Below are 21,763 nucleotides of genomic sequence, written 5' to 3' on the forward strand. Positions count from 1 at the left end.
GACTAGGCTCATTATCTTTCAATTATTTACCTGCAGTAAATGTGAGGAAAACACACTGCATCTATGACTAGGCTCATTATCTTTCAATTATTTACCTGCAGTAAATGTGAGTAAAACACACTGCATCTATGACTAGGCTCATTATCTTTCAATTATTTACCTGCAGTAAATGTGAGGAAAACACACTGCATCTATGACTAGGCTCAATATCTTTCAATTATTTACCTGCAGTAAATGTGAGGAAAACACACTGCATCTATGACTAGGCTCAATATCTTTCAATTATTTACCTGCAGTAAATGTGAGGAAAACACACTGCATCTATGACTAGGCTCAATATCTTTCAATTATTTACCTGCAGTAAATGTGAGGAAAACACACTGCATCTATGACTAGGCTCAATATCTTTCAATTATTTACCTGCAGTAAATATAAGGAAAACACGCGTTAGAGAATTACGGTCCCACCATACAAAAAAAAAAAACCAAAGCCTTCTGTTTGGGGTTTTTTATGGCAAATATGTACTATTTTCATGATTGATAGTGATTAAATTTACTCACTTTTGATTTTCTTGTGTATTTCCAATGTTTCATCTTAGATATCAAGCATTGCTTCGTTTGAAGCAATTTCCCTATTTGTCATTATCGTTTTTCTCCCCCACTTTTCTGATCTGTTATACATTACTTTACTCCTTGCCAGGATCCCAGAGTTTTGGATGCTATGTTACCTTTTTCTGTGTCATATTTTGGCAATCCTCATTCAAGAACACATTCCTATGGTTGGGAAGCAGAGGAGGCAGTAGAGAAGGCCAGAGGGGTAACTTGAAAAATTTCTATTTTTTTCCTTTTTTTTTATTACATTGGAACTTCAGGATGATGGGATGATATTAGGATATTATTCAAGTAACTGAAAAAACAGGTGATGTTTAATTATCTCATCCAGGGAATAATTCAACAGGTATCACCGCCCAGCAATATGCTACGTTACAATTTGCAAATTGCTATAAAATTTCAAAGATGAACAGCAGTTTCTTGTACACAGGAACCCATAGTATTCTATAAAAAAGAAAATTCGAAAACATCAACACTGCTACATAAAACTTGAAAATTTTAAATTCACTATAATCCCAATTGCATTTTGACCCTTCTGCAGTGCAGTCTGCTAGACAAAGTTTTGCCTTGCGATTATGCAATCTTCAGTGAAAGGGACTTTCCCATAGCAACAGTACTGTGTAATGTAATGTGAATTGGCAAGCATTGATAGTTATAGAATGAAGAAATGGACCTGTTGGACGTGTGCTGTATATTAACTTCATTGCACGAAGCTAAGGTCCATTAGTTATAAGGATAGTCCGGAGGGAAGTTTATGATCACCTGATGAAAGAGACATACATTCTAAGCATCCTGGTGAAATTTGCAAGCAATTGCTACATAGCCTTCTCAAGATATTGATAATTGTCAGAGTTTGTATCATAAGTGGACTTGACTCATAAACCTAGTGTTTTCATACTGTGATGCATTAAGTAAAGTATCCTAATTATACTTTGAAGAAAAACATAAAACATATATGTTTGTTTGTATGACATCACTCCCGTGTCCAAGTTCACTGCTGCTATTGTACCAATCATATTAACTTCAAATGTTGTTATCATGAAAACAGCACACAGGACTTGAATGCAAAGTTCACCTCTTTCCTCTAGCAAATGTAAATCCATCTAAAAATTATTTTCTCCATTCTTAGTTTACCTATTGCTTGTATGTAAGTAAATGTAACATTGCATGATCTCTGTTACTATTAGTAAGTAGTATTATGACAATGTGTCTTTACTCTTCATAAAGTGCAGCATGTTTTGTTTTTTAATTACTATGATTTTGTGAGACAATCTCAGTTGTTCCTCCTCACAGCAAGTGGCTAAATTAATCGGAGCAGATGCAAGGGAAATCGTCTTTACAAGTGGTGCTACTGAGAGCAACAATATCTCCATCAAGGTGAGTAGTGCTTGCAAAGGAGAAAATATACATGTACAACATGTTTGAGCACTAAACCTCTCTTTCCTATTTTAGTATCACAATTACTCTTATTTGTGTCTCTGATATACCGTGTACCGTTTGTCTGGTGGTCTATAAATAGAATCGAAGTTTGTTGGAAATGATAGGACTCCACATTTACTTATTATTAATTATCTTGACCATAAAGTAATCAGCAAGCATAGTCACATAACATGTCAAGCAATCCAGAAAATTAAAGCAGATTTCAGTGTCATTCAAATTAAAGAATGCTATTATGGTTTGAGTTGTTGCAATAGTAAACAGGAACATTATTGCAATATATCAATCAAACTTTCTGAATAATTGAAGCAAATACAACCATCATGTAACAGTACTTTACAACATTGTGAATTCTTGCAACAACTAGCAAATGTAAACCTTTGTTATATATGTGTAAACTGACAGGAGGATTGATTATAACAAGTTTCTAAGGGCCTAAACTTGTGGAACTTCTATGTCTGGAGAACCAAATGGGTTATTAAATGCATTTAGAAATCACAGATCTGTTTGATAACTCTGTGTGCTGAAACTTCTGATGACATGACTCATTTTAAACTTAACTATTTGTTTATATGTATATATATATATTTATATAAGTTTTAAGTTTGGTTGGTTGGCATCTATCTTGGTACAGAGTGCACTATGGCTACTCAGAGTTTCACGCATTGACCAATCATCAGACAACTGGTCTGACGATCGCTCAATGCGTGAAACTCTGAGTAACGATTATGATCAGAAATGAGTGGAGACAATCTATGAATTTGTGGGAAGCTAACATCTCTGATCCTGAAAAGGATATCAAATCTCCCAGTATGTTCCTTTCTGCATTGATAGTTGCTGATGTAAAATGTGCATTCATACCACAGTAGTTTCTGTTGCAAATTTTTTCGTGGTCCAATTGATAACGTGCTTCAGTAATTTATTTTTGGTGCAACATTCGTGTGTAAACTACTGTGAATCGTCGAAAGTACACATTGAAGTTTTTTTTTTAATCGACATTGCATAAAAAGCTATTCACATAGGCCTACTGTCATTTTCATAGGGATGATTGTTTGCAAAGAGCCTAGCCCAGGATAAATGTTGGATCAGGTTTTGAGGATTTGCGCATGTGAAGTTGAAAATGAAGTTTGAATAGGCGCCTATGTACATGCAGTAGTACAATGAACTGTGTGGAAGTTAGTGAGAGATATGCACACTGTAGGTACTGCGATTTTTGAAGAGTTGGTTGTTGGAATCGCTGCAACGTCAAAGCATAGAGCTTCTACGGAGTTGGCGAGTAGGGAAGTACAGTACAAGGGCGGATGAATGAGGGGGGGGGGGGGGATGGGGGTTAAAATTGGTTGAACAGCAGGGTGGGCAAAAGAAGGGGTGGGCCGGGCCTCCCCAGCCAAACATATATATTGTGTATTACATTCTCTAAGTACAGGCAGTGATACGATCACATCTTTACAACTACACTAGTAAAAGTAGGTCATACAATAAACGCAATTGGTGTTCGATCAGGATGCAAGCTTTTTTTACGGGACGCAAACTTTTTGGAGGGCTTGCTTCTATTTTTCTCTAGTAACATTACTATATATATATATAAAATAGTAATGTTACAAGATTCTATATATAACTATACATTACTATATATATATATAGAATCTTGTTTGATCCCTAGAGTAAGGCAAATATGTCACCAAAACAGAACTAGTATTGTTCAATACAGGTGACAAATGCCTACAGTGGAATTACGACCTTCCTTACCGGTTTCGAACCTCTGGACATACAATCAGTGTCCATAGCCTAGTGGTTAGGGTGTCCGCATATAAAGCGGGAGGCCCGGGTTCGAATCCCGGTGGAGGCTGGAAGTTTTAGTTCTTGATTTTCCAACTCATTATGATTTCAATGATCTATATATATATATATATATATATATTTATATATATATTGTAGACATTGTATTTCAAAGTAATCTTTCAATCCATTCTTTACTTAGTCAATGTTTCCATTGCTTTTTGGTTCACTGATTTTCTATTACTTCAGGGAGTTGGCAGATTCTACAAGTCAAAGAAGAAACATGTCATTACCACTCAAACAGTAAGTGAAAGCATCTTTACTTTGTTCTAGGTGATCTCAACATTCCTGATACTTATCAAAGATACTGTATAAGAGTTTATCAGCAAACCACATTGCTTTCTGGTTCTCACTTTTTCCACCATGTCAGTTTTGTAACTCTTGAATTCTTTATTTCCTGTGATAAAGTCAAAGTTAGTAATGCCATCTTGAAGATGAATTTCTAATACACAGTCTGAGACTCTTAATAGTCCGTCTTTTGAGGGCACTAAAAACTTATATGGGGTTGTTGGGTCAACAATAGAAACTGAGATTTATATGGGGTTGTTGGGTCAACAATAGAAACTGAGATTTATATGGGGTTGTTGGGTCAACAATAGAAACTGAGATTTATATGGGGTTGTTGGGTCAACAATAGAAACTGAGATTTATATGGGGTTGTTGGGTCAACAATAGAAACTGAGATTTATATGGGGTTGTTGGGTCAACAATAGAAACTGAGATTTATATGGGGTTGTTGGGTCAACAATAGAAACTGAGATTTATATGGGGTTGTTGGGTCAACAATAGAAACTGAGATTTATATGGGGTTGTTGGGTCAACAGTAGAAACTGAGATTTATATGGGGTTGTTGGGTCAACAATAGAAACTGAGATTTATATGGGGTTGTTGGGTCAACAATAGAAACTGAGATTTATATGGGGTTGTTGGGTCAACAATAGAAACTGAGATTTATATGGGGTTGTTGGGTCAACAATAGAAACTGAGATTTATATGGGGTTGTTGGGTCAACAATAGAAACTGAGATTTATATTGGGTTGTTGGGTCAACAATAGATACTGGTAGATTTATTTGGGGTTGTTGGGTCAACAAAAGAAACTGAGATTTGTATGGGGTTCTTTGGTCAACAATAGAAACTGAGATTTCTATGGGGTTGTTTGGTCAACAATAGATACTGAGATTTCTATGGGGTTGTTGGGTCAACAATAGAAACTGTGATGGTATGATGTGTTCCATAGCGACATTGAAACAAATAGTTGCATCCTTGGACGTCAGTTGTTTCATTCTAATACATCATTCCATTCTTTTCAGGAACACAAATGCGTCTTAGATTCCTGTCGTGCCCTAGAAGCTGAAGGATTCGAAGTAACCTACCTGCCAGTACAGACTAATGGACTTTTAGATCTTAAAGTAAGTCCATACAATAGAGATGGAAACACTTCTAACAGAGATAATATTGTAGTCAGTGTCCCGTATATCATCAAGTAAGTCCATACAATTCCATCATGGATTTGTGCTCATAATCCTACTTGGGGAATTTTGTCAATCTATTTGTTTTTGGTGTAAGATGAAGTACTCATACTTATAGCCTTGTACCATACTCATGCTGCTGTACTCATACTACAAGTTTGGTATATAGTATAGTATAGAAAAGTATGCATTCGTACGGTACCGAATAGTGAATATCAGCTACGATTACCAACCAGGGCTTGTAATGCAACCTGGAAACAATGTTTCAGTAAATGATTAAATTATTCAACTTAAAATAACATAAGAATATTTTCTTCAAGAGTCGGCCTTAATGACTGAATTACATGAAATAGAAGAGCAGAATGCCATGTGAAACATATTTCAATTGCTTTGGTTTGAGTAGTATTAAGTATTAGTCTACAACGCATGGCCTGGTAGTTTAAAATTAAACATTGTTGGACATTTTGTCAACTTAGTTTTGAATCATTACCCATTACCTGACGAAAGAATATTGGTGGACCATTTATTAATACTGAAATCGATCACCAGGCTGTCAGGATAGAAAGTGTTTGATCTATGTTAGTATTAAGACATATTTTAATTATCTGTTAAGATAATCCTTGCTAGTACAATTGCTATGTGAGTGCACATTCATAGCACAATTCAAGTATTACATTAATTGCTGTATCATATTCTGTTGAACACATGTACAGTGGTATTGATCAAGTTGTATCTAATTTTTTCTTTGTGTGAAAAGGAACTGGAAAATGCCATCAGACCTGATACATCACTGGTCTCAGTGATGTTTGTTAATAATGAGATTGGAGTCAAACAGCCAATTGCAGAGATTGGTGAGTCCGCTGTTTCAACAACCTTACAATCATTTAAGTTGTAATGCAGACAATAGTATGTTATGCAATGGCTACATTCTGTTTATTTCTAAGAGAGAAATCATCCTTTTAACCATGTGCTCTTCGTCTTTAGTACTTTCTTCAATCCTTTTAAAGTGAGTCAATTAATGTGTAAACATTTCTCTTGAAATTCTTTCCCTGCCACTTTCTGGATTGTATGGAATAAATTGGGTTGTGATCCCTGGTTACATGGTATGCATGGTATACTGTGGCTTCTGACTCTCCCTCAATGCAGCAATGGCTATACAGAGATCACCACCAACTAAGGGCTGGACATCTCATCAGTTGGTAGAGCACATAGTTGGTCACTCTGTGGTCACTGGCTCAACTCACATTATAACCATACATTTCTTTGCTCTTTTCTATATACAACGTTTTGTGTAATTTTACATTTGAACAAAATTACTACTGTTGCTCTTGCCCATTGCATAAATGGCATGTTAATATTCTGTTATAGTTGGTACCTTCCTTGTCACCATATAGTTATTTTCCTCTTCTGTACATTCCCCCCCCCCCCCACATACACAGGAGCCATCTGTATCACCATGCAGTTACTATCCTCTTATGTCCACCCCCCCATACACAGGAGCCATCTGTATCACCATGCAGTTACTATCATCTTATGTCCATCCCCCCCCTCCCCATACACAGGAGCCATCTGTATCACCATGCAGTTACTATCCTCTTATGTCCACCCCCCCATACACAGGAGCCATCTGTATCACCATGCAGTTACTATTGTCCATCCCCCCCACATACACAGGAGCCATCTGTATCACCATGCAGTTACTATCATCTTATGTCCATCCCCCCCATACACAGGAGCCATCTGTATCATCATGCAGTTAATATCCTCTTATGTCCATCCCCCCCTCCCCATACACAGGAGCCATCTGTATCACCATGCAGTTACTATCAGCTTCTGTCCATTCCCCCCCCCCCCCATACACAGGAGCCATCTGTATCACCATGCAGTTACTATCCTTTTCTGTCCATTTTCCCTCCATACACAGGAGCCATCTGTAGGGCCAACAAAGTGTTCTTCCACACAGATGCTGCCCAAGCTGTGGGGAAGGTTCCAGTCGATGTCAACGAAATGAAGATAGACTTGATGTCCATCAGCGGTCATAAGCTATATGGTCCAAAGGGTATTGTCAAAATGAAAATTTATTTCACTCTTATGCAGCGTTAGGTTCAAGCTTGAGGTGCTGTATTCAGACATTAGTGGTGAATTTGTTTGACTAAATAACACCAAAATATATGCAAAGCATGGCAAAGATAATGGTTTAACATGCTGTCTCATTCGGGTGGGGGCGGGGGAGGGGGGGAGTCAAAATTCCTTTCACTATAATACTTGAAAATAATAGATTTAAAAAAACACATTCCTATCTTTAGAATTTTAGGATGGTCTTCTGTCAAAAGTCCTCTTTCAAACTTGCTGTGAATATAAATTTGTCTCATTTCTATAGATCTGAAAGTTTCATAGCAGCAATTGAATAACTACTATTTATAGTCCAGTTTGCATATTTGTTAGGGATTACATTCATTTTGCTCAAAACAGGAATAGGCGCATTGTATGTACGAAGAAGACCAAGAGTGAGAGTGGAACCATTACAGAGTGGAGGAGGACAGGAGAGGGGTATGAGAAGTGGAACCCTGCCTGCACCTCTGGTGGTTGGCTTTGGTGCAGCCTGTCATCTATCCCTAGCAGAAATGGAGGTAGGAAAATGATCTCTTTATTTGAAGACTGAAAATAGGAAGACATGACATTGTATAATTTAGGTAATCACAAGTCTTTCTGAATTATTAAGCGATGGAATTGATGGGCAAGAAGTTGTTTTTTTCCATGATTGGTGTCATCAGAGCAGCTATGTCTTAGTCAGTGTCCACTTTGTTAAATTCAATAACAAAGTAGCATCCCTTGGCTGGGCAAATAGTTGAAAATTCTTTAATAAAATATAAAAAGTGTGTCATTTTTGCATGTATGAGTTCCAGTGTTGTACCCTACAGGGTGTGCTTCACTCAACCTCAGCCACAACTTCGATACCTGCAAAGGTGAATCACCTGACCGATAATTAATGATGACTTTTGGCTATTTATTCCTGCAGTATGACCATAGAAGGGTGTCTGAGCTCTCTAATAGGCTGGTCGATAAAATCATGACAAACCTGCCACACGTGATCAGAAACGGAGATACTGAAGAGACATACCCTGGATGTATTAACTTGTCCTTTGCCTACGTAGAAGGAGAGAGCCTGTTGATGGCCTTGAAGAACGTCGCTCTTTCTTCAGGCAGTGCCTGCACCTCTGCATCCCTGGAACCTTCCTACGTCCTCCGTGCAATTGGTGCCGAGGAGGACTTGGCACATTCTTCTATTAGGTAAGAATGTTTTTTTTTTCCGAAAGAGCAAAAAAGGTTTCCTGTTAGAAAGCTGTTTTGTCAATAAATGTCCTTTGGTTTTCTTTTCTTTTGTTTGTTTATTTCTTGGTGGTTTGCATTGACTGAGTGGGAGTTGTACCAGTGATCCAACATGACATTGTGTGTACAGTGTTATGATTAATAATCACTGAACAGAGATGTGGTTAATATGTGCATATATGGCTGGATGGCTCATTTAAGTCAAAGCTCAGGCTTGCTCTCCTAATCAAGGCTTTGTTTTCTGAAAAGTTGTGTAGTAACTTTAGACTGTCTGTGTGCAACCGGAGTGGTTCATAAATAACTGTATTCTTATTCACATCAATTTCAACTTTTGGCATTGGAAAATATGCTTTGTGCCAGTGGTTTTGTAACTGCTATTGAAATAGGTCATTTCAGAATGGAACTAAACTATGTATTGTTGTGATTTTTATCGTTATTGTCTCCTTAGATTTGGCATTGGTCGTTTTACAACAGAGGAAGAAGTGGACTATACTGCAGATTTGTGCATAAAACATGTCAAGCGTCTGAGATCAATGAGGTTAGTCTGATGAAGGCTTGGGGTAGTGGCTGAAGGATGTCTAGAAGGCTAGGGCACTCTTTGGAAGGCTGGGGTGGTTTCTGGAAGGCAAGGGTGGTAGCAGGAAGGGTTTGGTGGTGGCTGGAAGGCTAGGGTGGTAGCTGGGATGGTGGCTGGAAGGCTGGGGTGGTTGCTGGGGCAGTGGCTGGAAGGATTTGGTGGTGGTTGGAAGGCTGGGGTGCTGTCTGGAAGGCTGGGGTGGTTTCTGGAAGGCAAGGGTGGTGGCCAGAAGGGTTTGGTGGTGGCTGGAAGGCTGGGGTGGTAGCTGGAAGGCTGGGATGCTGCCTGGAAGGCTGGGGTGGTTGCTGGGGCAGTGGCTGGAAGATTTGGTGTTGGCTGGAAGGCTGGGGTAATGGCTGGAATGCTAGGTGATGTGGAATCGTGGTTGTTGCATAGATCATCAAGCAGAAATTGACTGTTTGGGCTATATCATTCCAAAAAATAATACAGACAGAAGTGAATCCCCTCAAGGCATTGTAAATTGGAAAGTTCTCTAAAGTTACATTCATTCATTAGTGGGTAAACTACATTCTTAGGAATACTCACAATGTGGAAAGAGTTGAACACCATTTAGCAAGTTTTGCATCTTGCTGTGGAAATAGTTTTGATCATGGTGTCTGTGTGTTGCCAACACCATGATGTTGAAATCCTTAGTAAGAGAAACTAGTAAAATGGTCCAGATGTATGATAGACTGGACCTTCTGCCAAAGCAGGTTTAAGTTATTCAGCCTACTGTGATCAGAGTCATATCAGGAGTTTGGACTAAGGTTGCATCCTTGCAGTTGGATACAGCTTATACAAGTTTGCTGTGCAGTTTGTTACATCTTGGCTGATCCCACAATAGGACCCTTATTTCTCTGTTTTTGCAGACAAAGACCCCTGTTCAGAGGTCAATGGAGGTGACAGTAAGAGGTATTGTTAGCTCCGTTATATCCCTTCACACACTTGGCCCAGATCACTAACCCTGATAACATTTGCTGTTTACCAGCTTCCTTAACAACAGGATTGTTCAATAATCATCCCATACTGTCAGAGAACGGTTCACTGTCTCATTTAATGTGTTGGTAGTTCATTACTGATCTATCAAGGGCAAGCAATGTCAGATGTATCATTCAGAAGTATTCTCTTGATGTTTTGAATTAATCTAATTTTTCCCCTGTCTCTTTAGTCAGTAGAGGTAAAAGATGAATGGATTAACATGAGAATGCGGGCCTGGAATGAGCAGTGGTTATGGTTGTAGCTTTAATCTAGAAATGCATTATAGATACAATCACCATATTTAACAGTGAATATCCTACTCACTGGATTAGCAACATTACTGAAAACATCCTTGTTTGTTGCTATGTAAAGGTCATCCTTTCAGCAATCATCAAGTAATTGAAAATAGGTAAATAAATAATATATAATAACAATAGTATAAAATAAAATAAAATAAAATGAAATAAAAGAGTTAAAGGAAAAGAAATGTAGATTAGTAATTTATTCTGCTTCTTTGAAGATCCTTGTAGCAGTTGGCTGGTTACATTTGTTATGCAAGCGAGGCATTCCAGCATCAGTACATGAGCTAATGCTGTGAAATGAAGTCCTTGCTGCTCAAGCAAGAAAATAACTGATAGAATTTTCAATAGTTAAACAATTTTGAATGTAGTTATTAATTGTGAGCGTTCAACAGTTTTAACTGTATTTCTTCAATACTTCTGAAGTCAGAAATTATCATTTTATTCCTCATTATTTGACACAAAAAAAATTTACACTCTTTGCTCATTTCTGCCAAAATTTGGAAAAGGCTGGCAGCTGCAACATTGCTTCCAAGTTGAGTATAATCTTTGACAGTTTCTATCCAAAACACTTTAATAAAGGCAGAAAAAGTCAGATATCATAAGTATGTTTTTCTTGAAATTTTTAGAAAATATGGAAATGTGTTAAATTTTAAATCAAATAAATATATTTCAAGTTAGGGTTAATCATTGGCAGTTTCTATCCAAATAGCTCCAGTATATAGAACTCAGATTTATATATAGAAGTCAGAAATCATACAAAGTATGTTTTCTTGTTATTTTCAAAGAGCAAATTTTGCACAGCTTTGCTTACAATTTTAGCAAAATTTAGAAGTGCATAAAACTACAAAAATTATTCTCAAGTTAGGTATAATCATTGACATTGTAACTTTAAATGGCCCCAACATGTCTCTCAATTGCCTGTTGGAAAGTTTGGTACTGGTCCACCATAACATGTAGAGTTTTATTTGTATCAAATGTAGTTTAAAGCAGCATTTGGAGTTGAATCTCAATAGTAACAACTTGTTAGCTTGTTTAGTCAAGCTTATTTCAAGTAGTGAAGCCTAATTTTTTAATTTTTGTTATACTTGTATACTTACCACCATGAAAAATATAATGCCGTTGAGGACTGAATCAATATGAAAGTGTCCTGCCGTTGAGGACTGAATCATATTGAAAGTGTCCTGCCGTTGAGGACTGAATCGATATGAAAGTGTCCTGCCGTTGAGGACTGAATCGATATGAAAGTGTCCTGTCGTTGAGGACTGAATCATATTGAAAGTGTCCTGTCGTTGAGGACTGAATCGATATGAAAGTGTCCTGCCGTTGAGGACTGAATCGATATGAAAGTGTCCTGCCGTTGAGGACTGAATCGATATGAAAGTGTCCTGTCGTTGAGGACTGAATCGATATGAAAGTGTCCTGCCGTTGAGGACTGAATCGATATGAAAGTGTCCTGCCGTTGAGGACTGAATCATATTGAAAGTGTCCTGTCGTTGAGGACTGAATCGATATGAAAGTGTCCTGCCGTTGAGGACTGAATCATATTGAAAGTGTCCTGTCGTTGAGGACTGAATCGATATGAAAGTGTCCTGCCGTTGAGGACTGAATCGATATGAAAGTGTCCTGTCGTTGAGGACTGAATCATATTGAAAGTGTCCTGCCGTTGAGGACTGAATCGATATGAAAGTGTCCTGTCGTTGAGGACTGAATCATATTGAAAGTGTCCTGTCGTTGAGGACTGAATCGATATGAAAGTGTCCTGCCGTTGAGGACTGAATCGATATGAAAGTGTCCTGCCGTTGAGGACTGAATCGATATGAAAGTGTCCTGCCGTTGAGGACTGAATCATATTGAAAGTGTCCTGCCGTTGAGGACTGAATCGATATGAAAGTGTCCTGCCGTTGAGGACTGAATAGATATGAAAGTGTCCTGCCGTTGAGGACTGAATCATATTGAAAGTGTCCTGTCGTTGAGGACTGAATCGATATGAAAGTGTCCTGCCGTTGAGGACTGAATCGATATGAAAGTGTCCTGCCGTTGAGGACTGAATCTATATGAAAGTGTCCTGCCGTTGAGGACTGAATCGATATGAAAGTGTCCTGTCGTTGAGGACTGAATCGATATGAAAGTGTCCTGCCGTTGAGGACTGAATCGATATGAAAGTGTCCTGCCGTTGAGGACTGAATCATATTGAAAGTGTCCTGCCGTTGAGGACTGAATCATATTGAAAGTGTCCTGCCGTTGAGGACTGAATCATATTGAAAGTGTCCTGTCGTTGAGGACTGAATCGATATGAAAGTGTCCTGCCGTTGAGGACTGAATCGATATGAAAGTGTCCTGTCGTTGAGGACTGAATCATATTGAAAGTGTCCTGCCGTTGAGGACTGAATCGATATGAAAGTGTCCTGCCGTTGAGGACTGAATCGATATGAAAGTGTCCTGCCGTTGAGGACTGAATCATATTGAAAGTGTCCTGCCGTTGAGGACTGAATCGATATGAAAGTGTCCTGCCGTTGAGGACTGAATAGATATGAAAGTGTCCTGCCGTTGAGGACTGAATCATATTGAAAGTGTCCTGTCGTTGAGGACTGAATCGATATGAAAGTGTCCTGCCGTTGAGGACTGAATCGATATGAAAGTGTCCTGCCGTTGAGGACTGAATCTATATGAAAGTGTCCTGCCGTTGAGGACTGAATCGATATGAAAGTGTCCTGCCGTTGAGGACTGAATCGATATGAAAGTGTCCTGCCGTTGAGGACTGAATCGATATGAAAGTGTCCTGCCGTTGAGGACTGAATCATATTGAAAGTGTCCTGCCGTTGAGGACTGAATCATATTGAAAGTGTCCTGCCGTTGAGGACTGAATCATATTGAAAGTGTCCTGCCGTTGAGGACTGAATCATATTGAAAGTGTCCTGCCGTTGAGGACTGAATCATATTGAAAGTGTCCTGTCGTTGAGGACTGAATCATATTGAAAGTGTCCTGCCGTTGAGGACTGAATCATATTGAAAGTGTCCTGCCGTTGAGGACTGAATCATATTGAAAGTGTCCTGCCGTTGAGGACTGAATCATATTGAAAGTGTCCTGCCGTTGAGGACTGAATCATATTGAAAGTGTCCTGCCGTTTGAGGACTGAATCATATTGAAAGTGTCCTGCCGTTGAGGACTGAATCGATATGAACGTGTCCTGTCGTTGAGGACTGAATCATATTGAAAGTGTCCTGTCGTTGAGGACTGAATCATATTGAAAGTGTCCTGCCGTTGAGGACTGAATCATATTGAAAGTGTCCTGCCGTTTGAGGACTGAATCATATTGAAAGTGTCCTGCCGTTGAGGACTGAATCATATTGAAAGTGTCCTGCCGTTGAGGACTGAATCAATATGAAAGTGTCCTGTCGTTGAGGACTGAATCATATTGAAAGTGTCCTGCCGTTGAGGACTGAATCATATTGAAAGTGTCCTGCCGTTGAGGACTGAATCATATTGAAAGTGTCCTGCCGTTTGAGGACTGAATCATATTGAAAGTGTCCTGCCGTTGCAATCCATGCTCAAAATGATTGAAAACTGATCATGTAACTAATTATGCAACAGGTATCTTAGTACAGCATTCTACAAACTTTATGGCCTTCCATGAGAACTGAATCACAAAACACCAGGTCATCAATCCTTCAGAATCCATGCTCAGAATGATTGAAAAACTGATCATGTAACTAATTATGCAATGAGTATCCTTAAAATTTTACCACCATGTGCCATAATACCATTAGCATTTTAAATGGATTTCATCAGAATTGGTTTAATATCGGTAAGCTGTACTGTAATATAGACTTAGTGTCTTTATTTAAAATGAGGAAATTGTTTGAGCATGTATGCCGTAAAGCACTATTTGTGTTGTAGTTAAACATGCCATTTGTTTCACCATTCCTTTATGCAAATTGCTGTTTGAAGTTTTATTTTATTAAACATGATCTTGTTTAGAGAACGATTGCCTTTGAGTTTGTTGAATCTCGTACGATGATATAAAAAAAAAACATTTGTAAATGTCAAGAAGCAGTGTGCCTTTATTTCATAAAATTCAAGCAATGTTTTAGAGTAAATTCCATAAAGAAAGTTGTCTCAATAAAAGGCAAACTTGTTGATATCTTGTGATTGACTTTGGTTTTGAATATTGACATAAATACCTATTCTGTGTTGTAATCTTGAAGGATTATTTTTGGCGATTTTAATATTTATATAATTTTATTTATTTTTATTTCTGCAGCCCATTGTGGGAGATGATGCAGGAAGGGATCGACATCAAACAAATCAAATGGACGCAGCACTAAGAGCAGGAATAACATTCACCAGTTGCTCCATGGACTCGCCCAAGGTCCATCCTCTACTTAGTTAGGTCGGTAATGTCATCAGTTGCACCATGGACTCACCCAAGGTCCATCCTCTACTCAGTTAGGTCGGTAATGTCATCAGTTGCACCATGGACTCACCCAAGGTCCATCCTATACTCAGTTAGGTCGGTAATGTCCAGGCAGTCATGAAAATTGTGTCCCTTAATTAAGGTGAAAAACTAAAAAAAAATTGACATCTGCTATGACAAATTTTGGAAGAAGTGTGATTCAAAAAGGGAATGTCATCATATGTAGAAAGAAATGAACATTTATTTTTTATTGCAAGTGATGTAGCCAGGGCACTCATGGCCGACCCCCTGGCCCAACCCCTGTCAGATTGTGGTCAGTGAGGAATCCCTTAAACTAATGCTGGAAGTGGTGCTAGACCCTGGGTACATAAAGTGCCAATAGCCAAAACACATACACACAAAGTAGGAAGCCTTCATTGAAGTTAGTAACTGGCCACACCCTGTTCCTGCATGAGTTCATTTAGCTTTAAAATTAATGTTAAATAGTTACTATAATATATAAGATGATAATTATAAGTAGAAATTCTACTAGTTTACTGGTAAAATTTGTGGTAAAATTGTCAGAGATACCGCAAAGAAAAACACAATTCGATATCTGTATGATGCTAAAAGTAGTTTACTTATTCTATTGCATGCATGTTTAAGCAGTAACTGTTTTGCAAAGAATATGTTTTAAAGTATACATGGTGGGATATTGGACACAATGCATGTATTATCCTCTGCTTTCTATGATTGGACTGTGGATCACAATTTCAATGATTTGGTCCTTATAATTATATTTATTTGGTCTTCATAGCTTGTATAAGAATGTTTTCATTCACATGTTTTCTGAACAAGAAAGGCTCTTTGGTCCTGAATGTACTGTTAGAGAATATCTGGAAGGAGTTGTTTTGTTGTAATTTTTCTTTCTTCAGAACAGAAACAAAAGTTTCCTGAATGTATTTGCAGTAGTGATTCTTAAACTATTTACCTCGTTTACATGGTTTGTTATTTGCCAACACTAGTACTGAAGTTGGCTATAAAACAGGGTTTCAAGTTCTTTCAAAAAATAAAAGCTATTATAATAAAGAGTTGTTATTCAGGCTCAAGAAAGTCATAGCATTATCAACAGGCAAGGCTGTGTCTGGAAATCTTCAACAAGAAAACTATCTTCAAAAGAAAATTCAAAGTTAACTGGTCAAATGATACATTCTGAGACCAATTTAGACTAGAAATTAGGTTTGTAATTAAGTCTTAATGGAAGGTTGTGTTAATAAATAAATCTGATTTATGAAATATAAAACTCTTCAATTTCCCCCAACTGATGATGGAGATGAGGTCTGGCAAAACAAAATTAAGACCAAGGTTGGCTCTTTGACTTGTTGCTGTACCATGTAAATGATTGTTGTAAATCATGTCAATGTCTTATTCAGAATTCATAGATTATAACATAACTCAAAATGAAGCTTTAATTGGTAAAAATTGTTATAATCTGTCAGTCAATGTACTCAATACTTTTTGTATGATCTAGTTTGTCATGAGAGATCAGTCAGTGATATTCTTGTGTTAACCATGATCGAGAGATCAGTCAGCGATATTCTTGTGTTAACCATGATCATGATTTTTCTGTCGGTATACAGGTTCTTGTACAAAGAGGTTTAAGAATTGGTTTGTCATATTATTAAGCTAACCACTTCATAAGGTTTATTTCCTATCCTTCATATTTAATCATCAAATGTTAATATGGTTGGTATTTCATTCAGAGCTGGTTTTTGGCTTGTATTTGTCTAAATATTAACATGATAAAAACTTTCTCAGTAATACATTTACCAGAAGTGATGAAAACAATTTCCAGGTAACATTTTCCGTAGAAACATATAAAATAGAAATTGATCACATACAGTGTCAATCATTAACAAGTTATCTATCATTGTGTGAATAAGTTGCGAGATAACCTTTGTGTGATCAGGTGTAATCATATAGTTTTAAATAATCTTTGTATGTTTGGTATACCTGCTGAAAACCAGTGCTGTTTTATATAAATTCCTGTCTTACTCAGGAATGTGCTCACACTGGGCGGCTGCTCTGGGTAGTTCTGATTAATTTGACAAATTTTACCATTACCAAAATATGGGTGAATACTTGGCACAGAAGTTAGCAGCAGAATAGGAAACAGCACCATTGGCCATCTAAGCATGCTTAGAAGGAATGGAAGGCGATACCCCTCCCTCAGGACATGGATCACACTATTGCACATATCCACCTGGCACTCAAATATTACTGATCACATCCCTACTTAATTTTTCCACTTCATTTCTTTAATTGTATGCGAATGTATCACACGATACTGTGTGTTTTGCATGTGTTTTCACATAGGCCCACTAAAGTGCAGTGTTATCAATCCTAACTGGAAGAAAAAGGGTTATGCCTTGTTGGTGTTGTGAACAAGTCTTCATAACATGAAGATATCCGATCAATACCCTGTCAGCATGAATCTAAGATATCCAATCAATACAGTCAGTATGAATCTAAGATATCCAATCAATACAGTCAGCATGAATCTAAGATATCCAATCAATACAGTCAGCATGAATCTAAGATATCCAATCAATACAGTCAGTATGAATCTAAGATATCCAATCAATACAGTCAGCATGAATCTAAGATATCCAATCAATACAGTCAGTATGAATCTAAGATATCCAATCAATACAGTCAGCATGAATCTAAGATATCCAATCAATACAGTCAGCATGAATCTAAGATATCCAATCAATACAGTCAGCATGAATCTAAGATATCCAATCAATACAGTCAGTATGAATCTAAGATATCCAATCAATACAGTCAGTATGAATCTAAGATATCCAATCAATACAGTCAGTATGAATCTAAGATATCCAATCAATACAGTCAGTATGAATCTAAGATATCCAATCAATACAGTCAGCATGAATCAATAACATTTCTCACTGTTGTTACTTGTTGGATGTTCTTTCTCGGGTTCTTTCTTGCAAAGAATGTGAATATTCATGGTACTAATATATAATACAGTTAGTGGAATGGTCGTAAAAATTGTAAAACTTAATTTAAATGCGTTAGTAGCATCACCATCCACTTCGATCCCCTCACTGTTTCCCCAGCTCCTGCACCATTGTATTATGTTTAGAATGAAGATGTTCAATGCCTTCTTTTGTCATGTTACTGTCAACCTAATTGGTCAGGATATTGACAACTTTTCCATGATTTAACAAAAGCTGCTATAGTTGATGGCTGTGGAAGACACATTTGTATTCACATCTTCTTGTTCCCTTCAAAATAGATATAAATTCATAAAAACACCATAAATATTTCAAAAATTACTAAGTTCTTTTAATAGTGTGGTACTCTGTTTCTTATTGCTACATAATAAAAGGCAAATAAAAACCTGCTGAATACTTCAGCTAGAATTGAAAAGCTCTGATGATATATAACAACAGTTTTTTAGTTTCCTTGGTATTAAACTGGCAGAAAATTTGTCTAGAAGAATACTGTACTCATAAACTATAAGACACAGAAGTATTAAAAAATATATAAAATATGGCCAATATCTTCACAGAAATGACAAAAAAAGTCATGACACAATACGTTATCAAGAGTAACAACTAATCTTGATTCAACTTTCCAAACATGTTTAAACTTAAACCTTTATCTTAAAACCCCTGGCAGTTGTCAAAGTTTATGAAAATCTCCAAAACCTGAAATGATTTTAAGGATAACATTTAATGTCTGGGCCCTGGAAAATGAGTAAGAAGTTGTGTTGATGGACAAAAGATTGGCTTGGAGAACACTTAGAGGGACATCAAGAGCCTTGTTGGACCTCCGGGATGATGCCAGTGGGCTGCTGACTTCCATTTTCAAGAATAGTACATAAAGAGTAATTCTTTATCCCACATTTCTGACTATTATTACCAACAAATTGTTAAAGAAGCACCTTATGTAAGTCAGGATTCTCATATGCTAGCATACCAGTACCCATAATGCATTGTAATGGTGGCATCTCCAAGTAGAAGAGCTGGGATGATCAAACAAGATCACTTCTCCCAGTAGTTGTGTTGTGTTTTAAAGCAGTAAGAACTCTTTAAATTATACTGAAGATGGCTAAATAATTCTTCTGTGATTACGAAAGTATAGAGAGATCTTCCTTCTGATAAGAAAGTTTCAAGGTGCTTAGCTTTTAAGACATGCACTAATTGATATTGAAAAATAATAAACTAATAGCAACAACTAAAGACATAAAATACTCAAACATTGACTGAATGGAGGTACTAGGTATTACATATGTGTTGAAACTGTTCAAATAAAAATTTGTCACACTTCATGTTGAAAAAGTGTTGTAAAGTGTGAAAGACTGAATGTTACATCCCTGTTTAAGTAAATTACGGTTTATATGAATACACAGCACATGGAACATTACACATCTACATGAAACCCTTTCTGATAAAACACAATAAACAGATATCAACTTGTGAACCGTTTGTTATTTTACTCATATATAAATAAATATGTATATGAACACTTTCACATACATGTAGTGTATATTAATGAAGGAAAGTGATTGACATCAGTTTGTGAATTGCAGTTTCTGAATTCTTTGTGGTTTTGTTATATAACAAAAATCCTTTTTATGTGGCTAGTTTGTATGTGAATCCAGTGTGTGTGAGTACGTTGAATGAAAAATCCTTTGCATGTGTATATTTTGTTTGTGAATCTTTTGTATGCGTATCATTTTGTATGTTTACTCTTTGTGTGTAAACCCTTTGTAAGTGATTCTGGAGAATGTAAATCCTGCATATGTGAATCCTATGTATGTGTATCCTTTGTATGTCAATCCTATGTATGTGATTCCTATTTATGTGATTCTGGTAAATATAGTATCTTTGTGACATCACACAAGCGAATATATATTGATATGTGAAGCTTTTTACAGCTTGCAGAAGAGATATGAAGTATGTGAATCCCTCAGATATTGCACATGAGCAATTAAATACAATCTGTATTTGTTTTCATGCAAGTAATTCTGACGATCCAACGATGGCCCTGAGTCTAGTATGAAATGTTTTAAATGCCCACATTATCACTCCGTGAACTATAAACCATAGACACCTCTGCTCAAGCGGTTTCTATTGTTGGTTTCTGTTGGACATCTTCCACTAGCTTTGGTGGCAGAAGAGTGTCTATCAGACCTGAAGCATGATCAGTAGTCTGTGAGGCAGATTCACCAAACCTTATCCAGCCTAACTTCCAGAGAACTCCAAAGACAACCATATTAAAACGGCTGAAGAACTGGTCGGACCTGACAACAGAGCAAAAGAACAATGGCTGTACATATGTATGTACATATGGGAAATGAACTTTTAAAGCATCTTTTTGTGCTAATATTTGATATAAATTACATCACATAACCAAGGCAATGCAATACCTCGACCGTCAAGTTCTTTTTCAAGTGATATGAAGAAGAAGTTGGAGAATTTGCTGTAGCTGGAGAATTTGTTGTGGCATGTATGAAATTTGGTTAAAACCAGAATGAAAACATTTCATGGTTCCTTGCTGCTGTTCATTAGTTCCATTCATAGGGAAATTTATAACAAAGCCCTAATACAACAACAGTAATTTATGCTCACAAACTTTTGTTGCCAAAGTAATGCTAAGCCCTGATATCAATTGCAACACACATCAGTGTGTGAAGACTATCTACCATTATCATCATACCAAGTTTGACGAAAATTCCGACTAGTAATAGTAGCCAAGTAATTGCAATTTAGAGTATTTCACGTTTGACCCCATGATCTCATTAATATTCATGAAATGAGCACCAACATCAACAGGGATAATCTACTTACTATGGGCCACCCACTCACCAAGTATGGTAATGATTGGTCATTCCCTCGTTGAGTTATTGTGCATACAAACTTTTCATAACGAAATAATGCTAGCCCCCCCCCCCCCTTAAAAACATGCATGATATCAATTGCAACACACATCAGTGTGTGGAGACTATCTACCAATATCATCATACCAAGTTTGACGAAATTCCAATAAATAGTAGCTAAGTTATTGCAACTTGGGAGTTTTTCACGTTTGACCTGTGACCTCAATAATATTATTTAACTTTGAACTCGTATAACTTCGCACACGAAGGTCACATTGGGGTCAACCTATTGACATTTATGATCAGAAGGCACCTTTGACATCTGAAAATAGCATCGAAACTGTAAAAATCCCCAAAACACGAAACGGTCACCAGAGGTCAAATTGAGGTCAAGGGTCACCCAGATGCGGGTTGACAAATGGATTACATTGAAGCAACTCCCAACCTTAATGGACAGTTCGTTCTCAAGTTATCACAAAAATACTAGTTTTTTATCATTAATTGACCTTTGGTGACCTCGGATCACATGACCGTTAAGTTTGAAGATATTCCCCTATACCATTTGCAACTTGTCCCAAAATATCAACCATGTCACACCTTGGAACTGAGAGTTATTGCATTCAATGTCTGAAAATTAACTTTGACCTCGTATAACTCCGCACACAAAGGTCACGCGGGGGTCAACCCATTGACATTTATGATCAGAAGGTACCTTTGACATCTGAAAATAGCATCGAAACTGTAAAAATCCCCAAAACATGAAAAGGTCACCAGAGGTCAAATTGAGGTCAAGGGTCACCCAGATGTGGGTCGACAATTGGATTAAATTGAAGCAACTCCCAACCCTAACGGACAATTCGTTCTCAAGTTATCACAAAAATACTAGTTTTTTTATCATTAATTGACCTTTGGTG

General features: G+C 37.3%; 2 protein-coding genes across 3 annotated transcripts in view; one reads left to right on the forward strand and one right to left on the reverse strand.

Moving 5' to 3' along the window:
- Positions 1-19,270, forward strand: part of LOC139958713 (cysteine desulfurase-like) — a 31,720-nt gene extending 12,450 nt beyond the window's left edge. The window contains exons 4-13 of the mRNA XM_071956008.1: positions 700-816; positions 1,905-1,988; positions 4,077-4,130; positions 5,199-5,297; positions 6,115-6,208; positions 7,282-7,416; positions 7,830-7,987; positions 8,377-8,648; positions 9,136-9,225; positions 14,807-19,270. Coding sequence (XP_071812109.1) covers positions 700-816; positions 1,905-1,988; positions 4,077-4,130; positions 5,199-5,297; positions 6,115-6,208; positions 7,282-7,416; positions 7,830-7,987; positions 8,377-8,648; positions 9,136-9,225; positions 14,807-14,870 — 1,167 coding nt within the window. The 3' untranslated portion in view covers positions 14,871-19,270. The remainder of the gene's footprint in view (positions 1-699; positions 817-1,904; positions 1,989-4,076; positions 4,131-5,198; positions 5,298-6,114; positions 6,209-7,281; positions 7,417-7,829; positions 7,988-8,376; positions 8,649-9,135; positions 9,226-14,806) is intronic.
- The window catches only part of LOC139958668 (uncharacterized aarF domain-containing protein kinase 5-like), a 34,424-nt gene continuing 30,831 nt past the window's right edge, over positions 18,171-21,763 (reverse strand). For both annotated transcript variants that reach the window (XM_071955934.1, XM_071955926.1), the window contains exon 14: positions 18,171-20,273. In XM_071955934.1, the coding sequence (XP_071812035.1) occupies positions 20,090-20,273 (184 nt within the window). In that variant the 3' untranslated portion in view covers positions 18,171-20,089. The remainder of the gene's footprint in view (positions 20,274-21,763) is intronic.

The sequence above is a fragment of the Apostichopus japonicus genome, chromosome 3, assembly GCF_037975245.1.
Source record: "Apostichopus japonicus isolate 1M-3 chromosome 3, ASM3797524v1, whole genome shotgun sequence".
NCBI classification, from domain to species: domain Eukaryota; kingdom Metazoa; phylum Echinodermata; class Holothuroidea; order Aspidochirotida; family Stichopodidae; genus Apostichopus; species Apostichopus japonicus.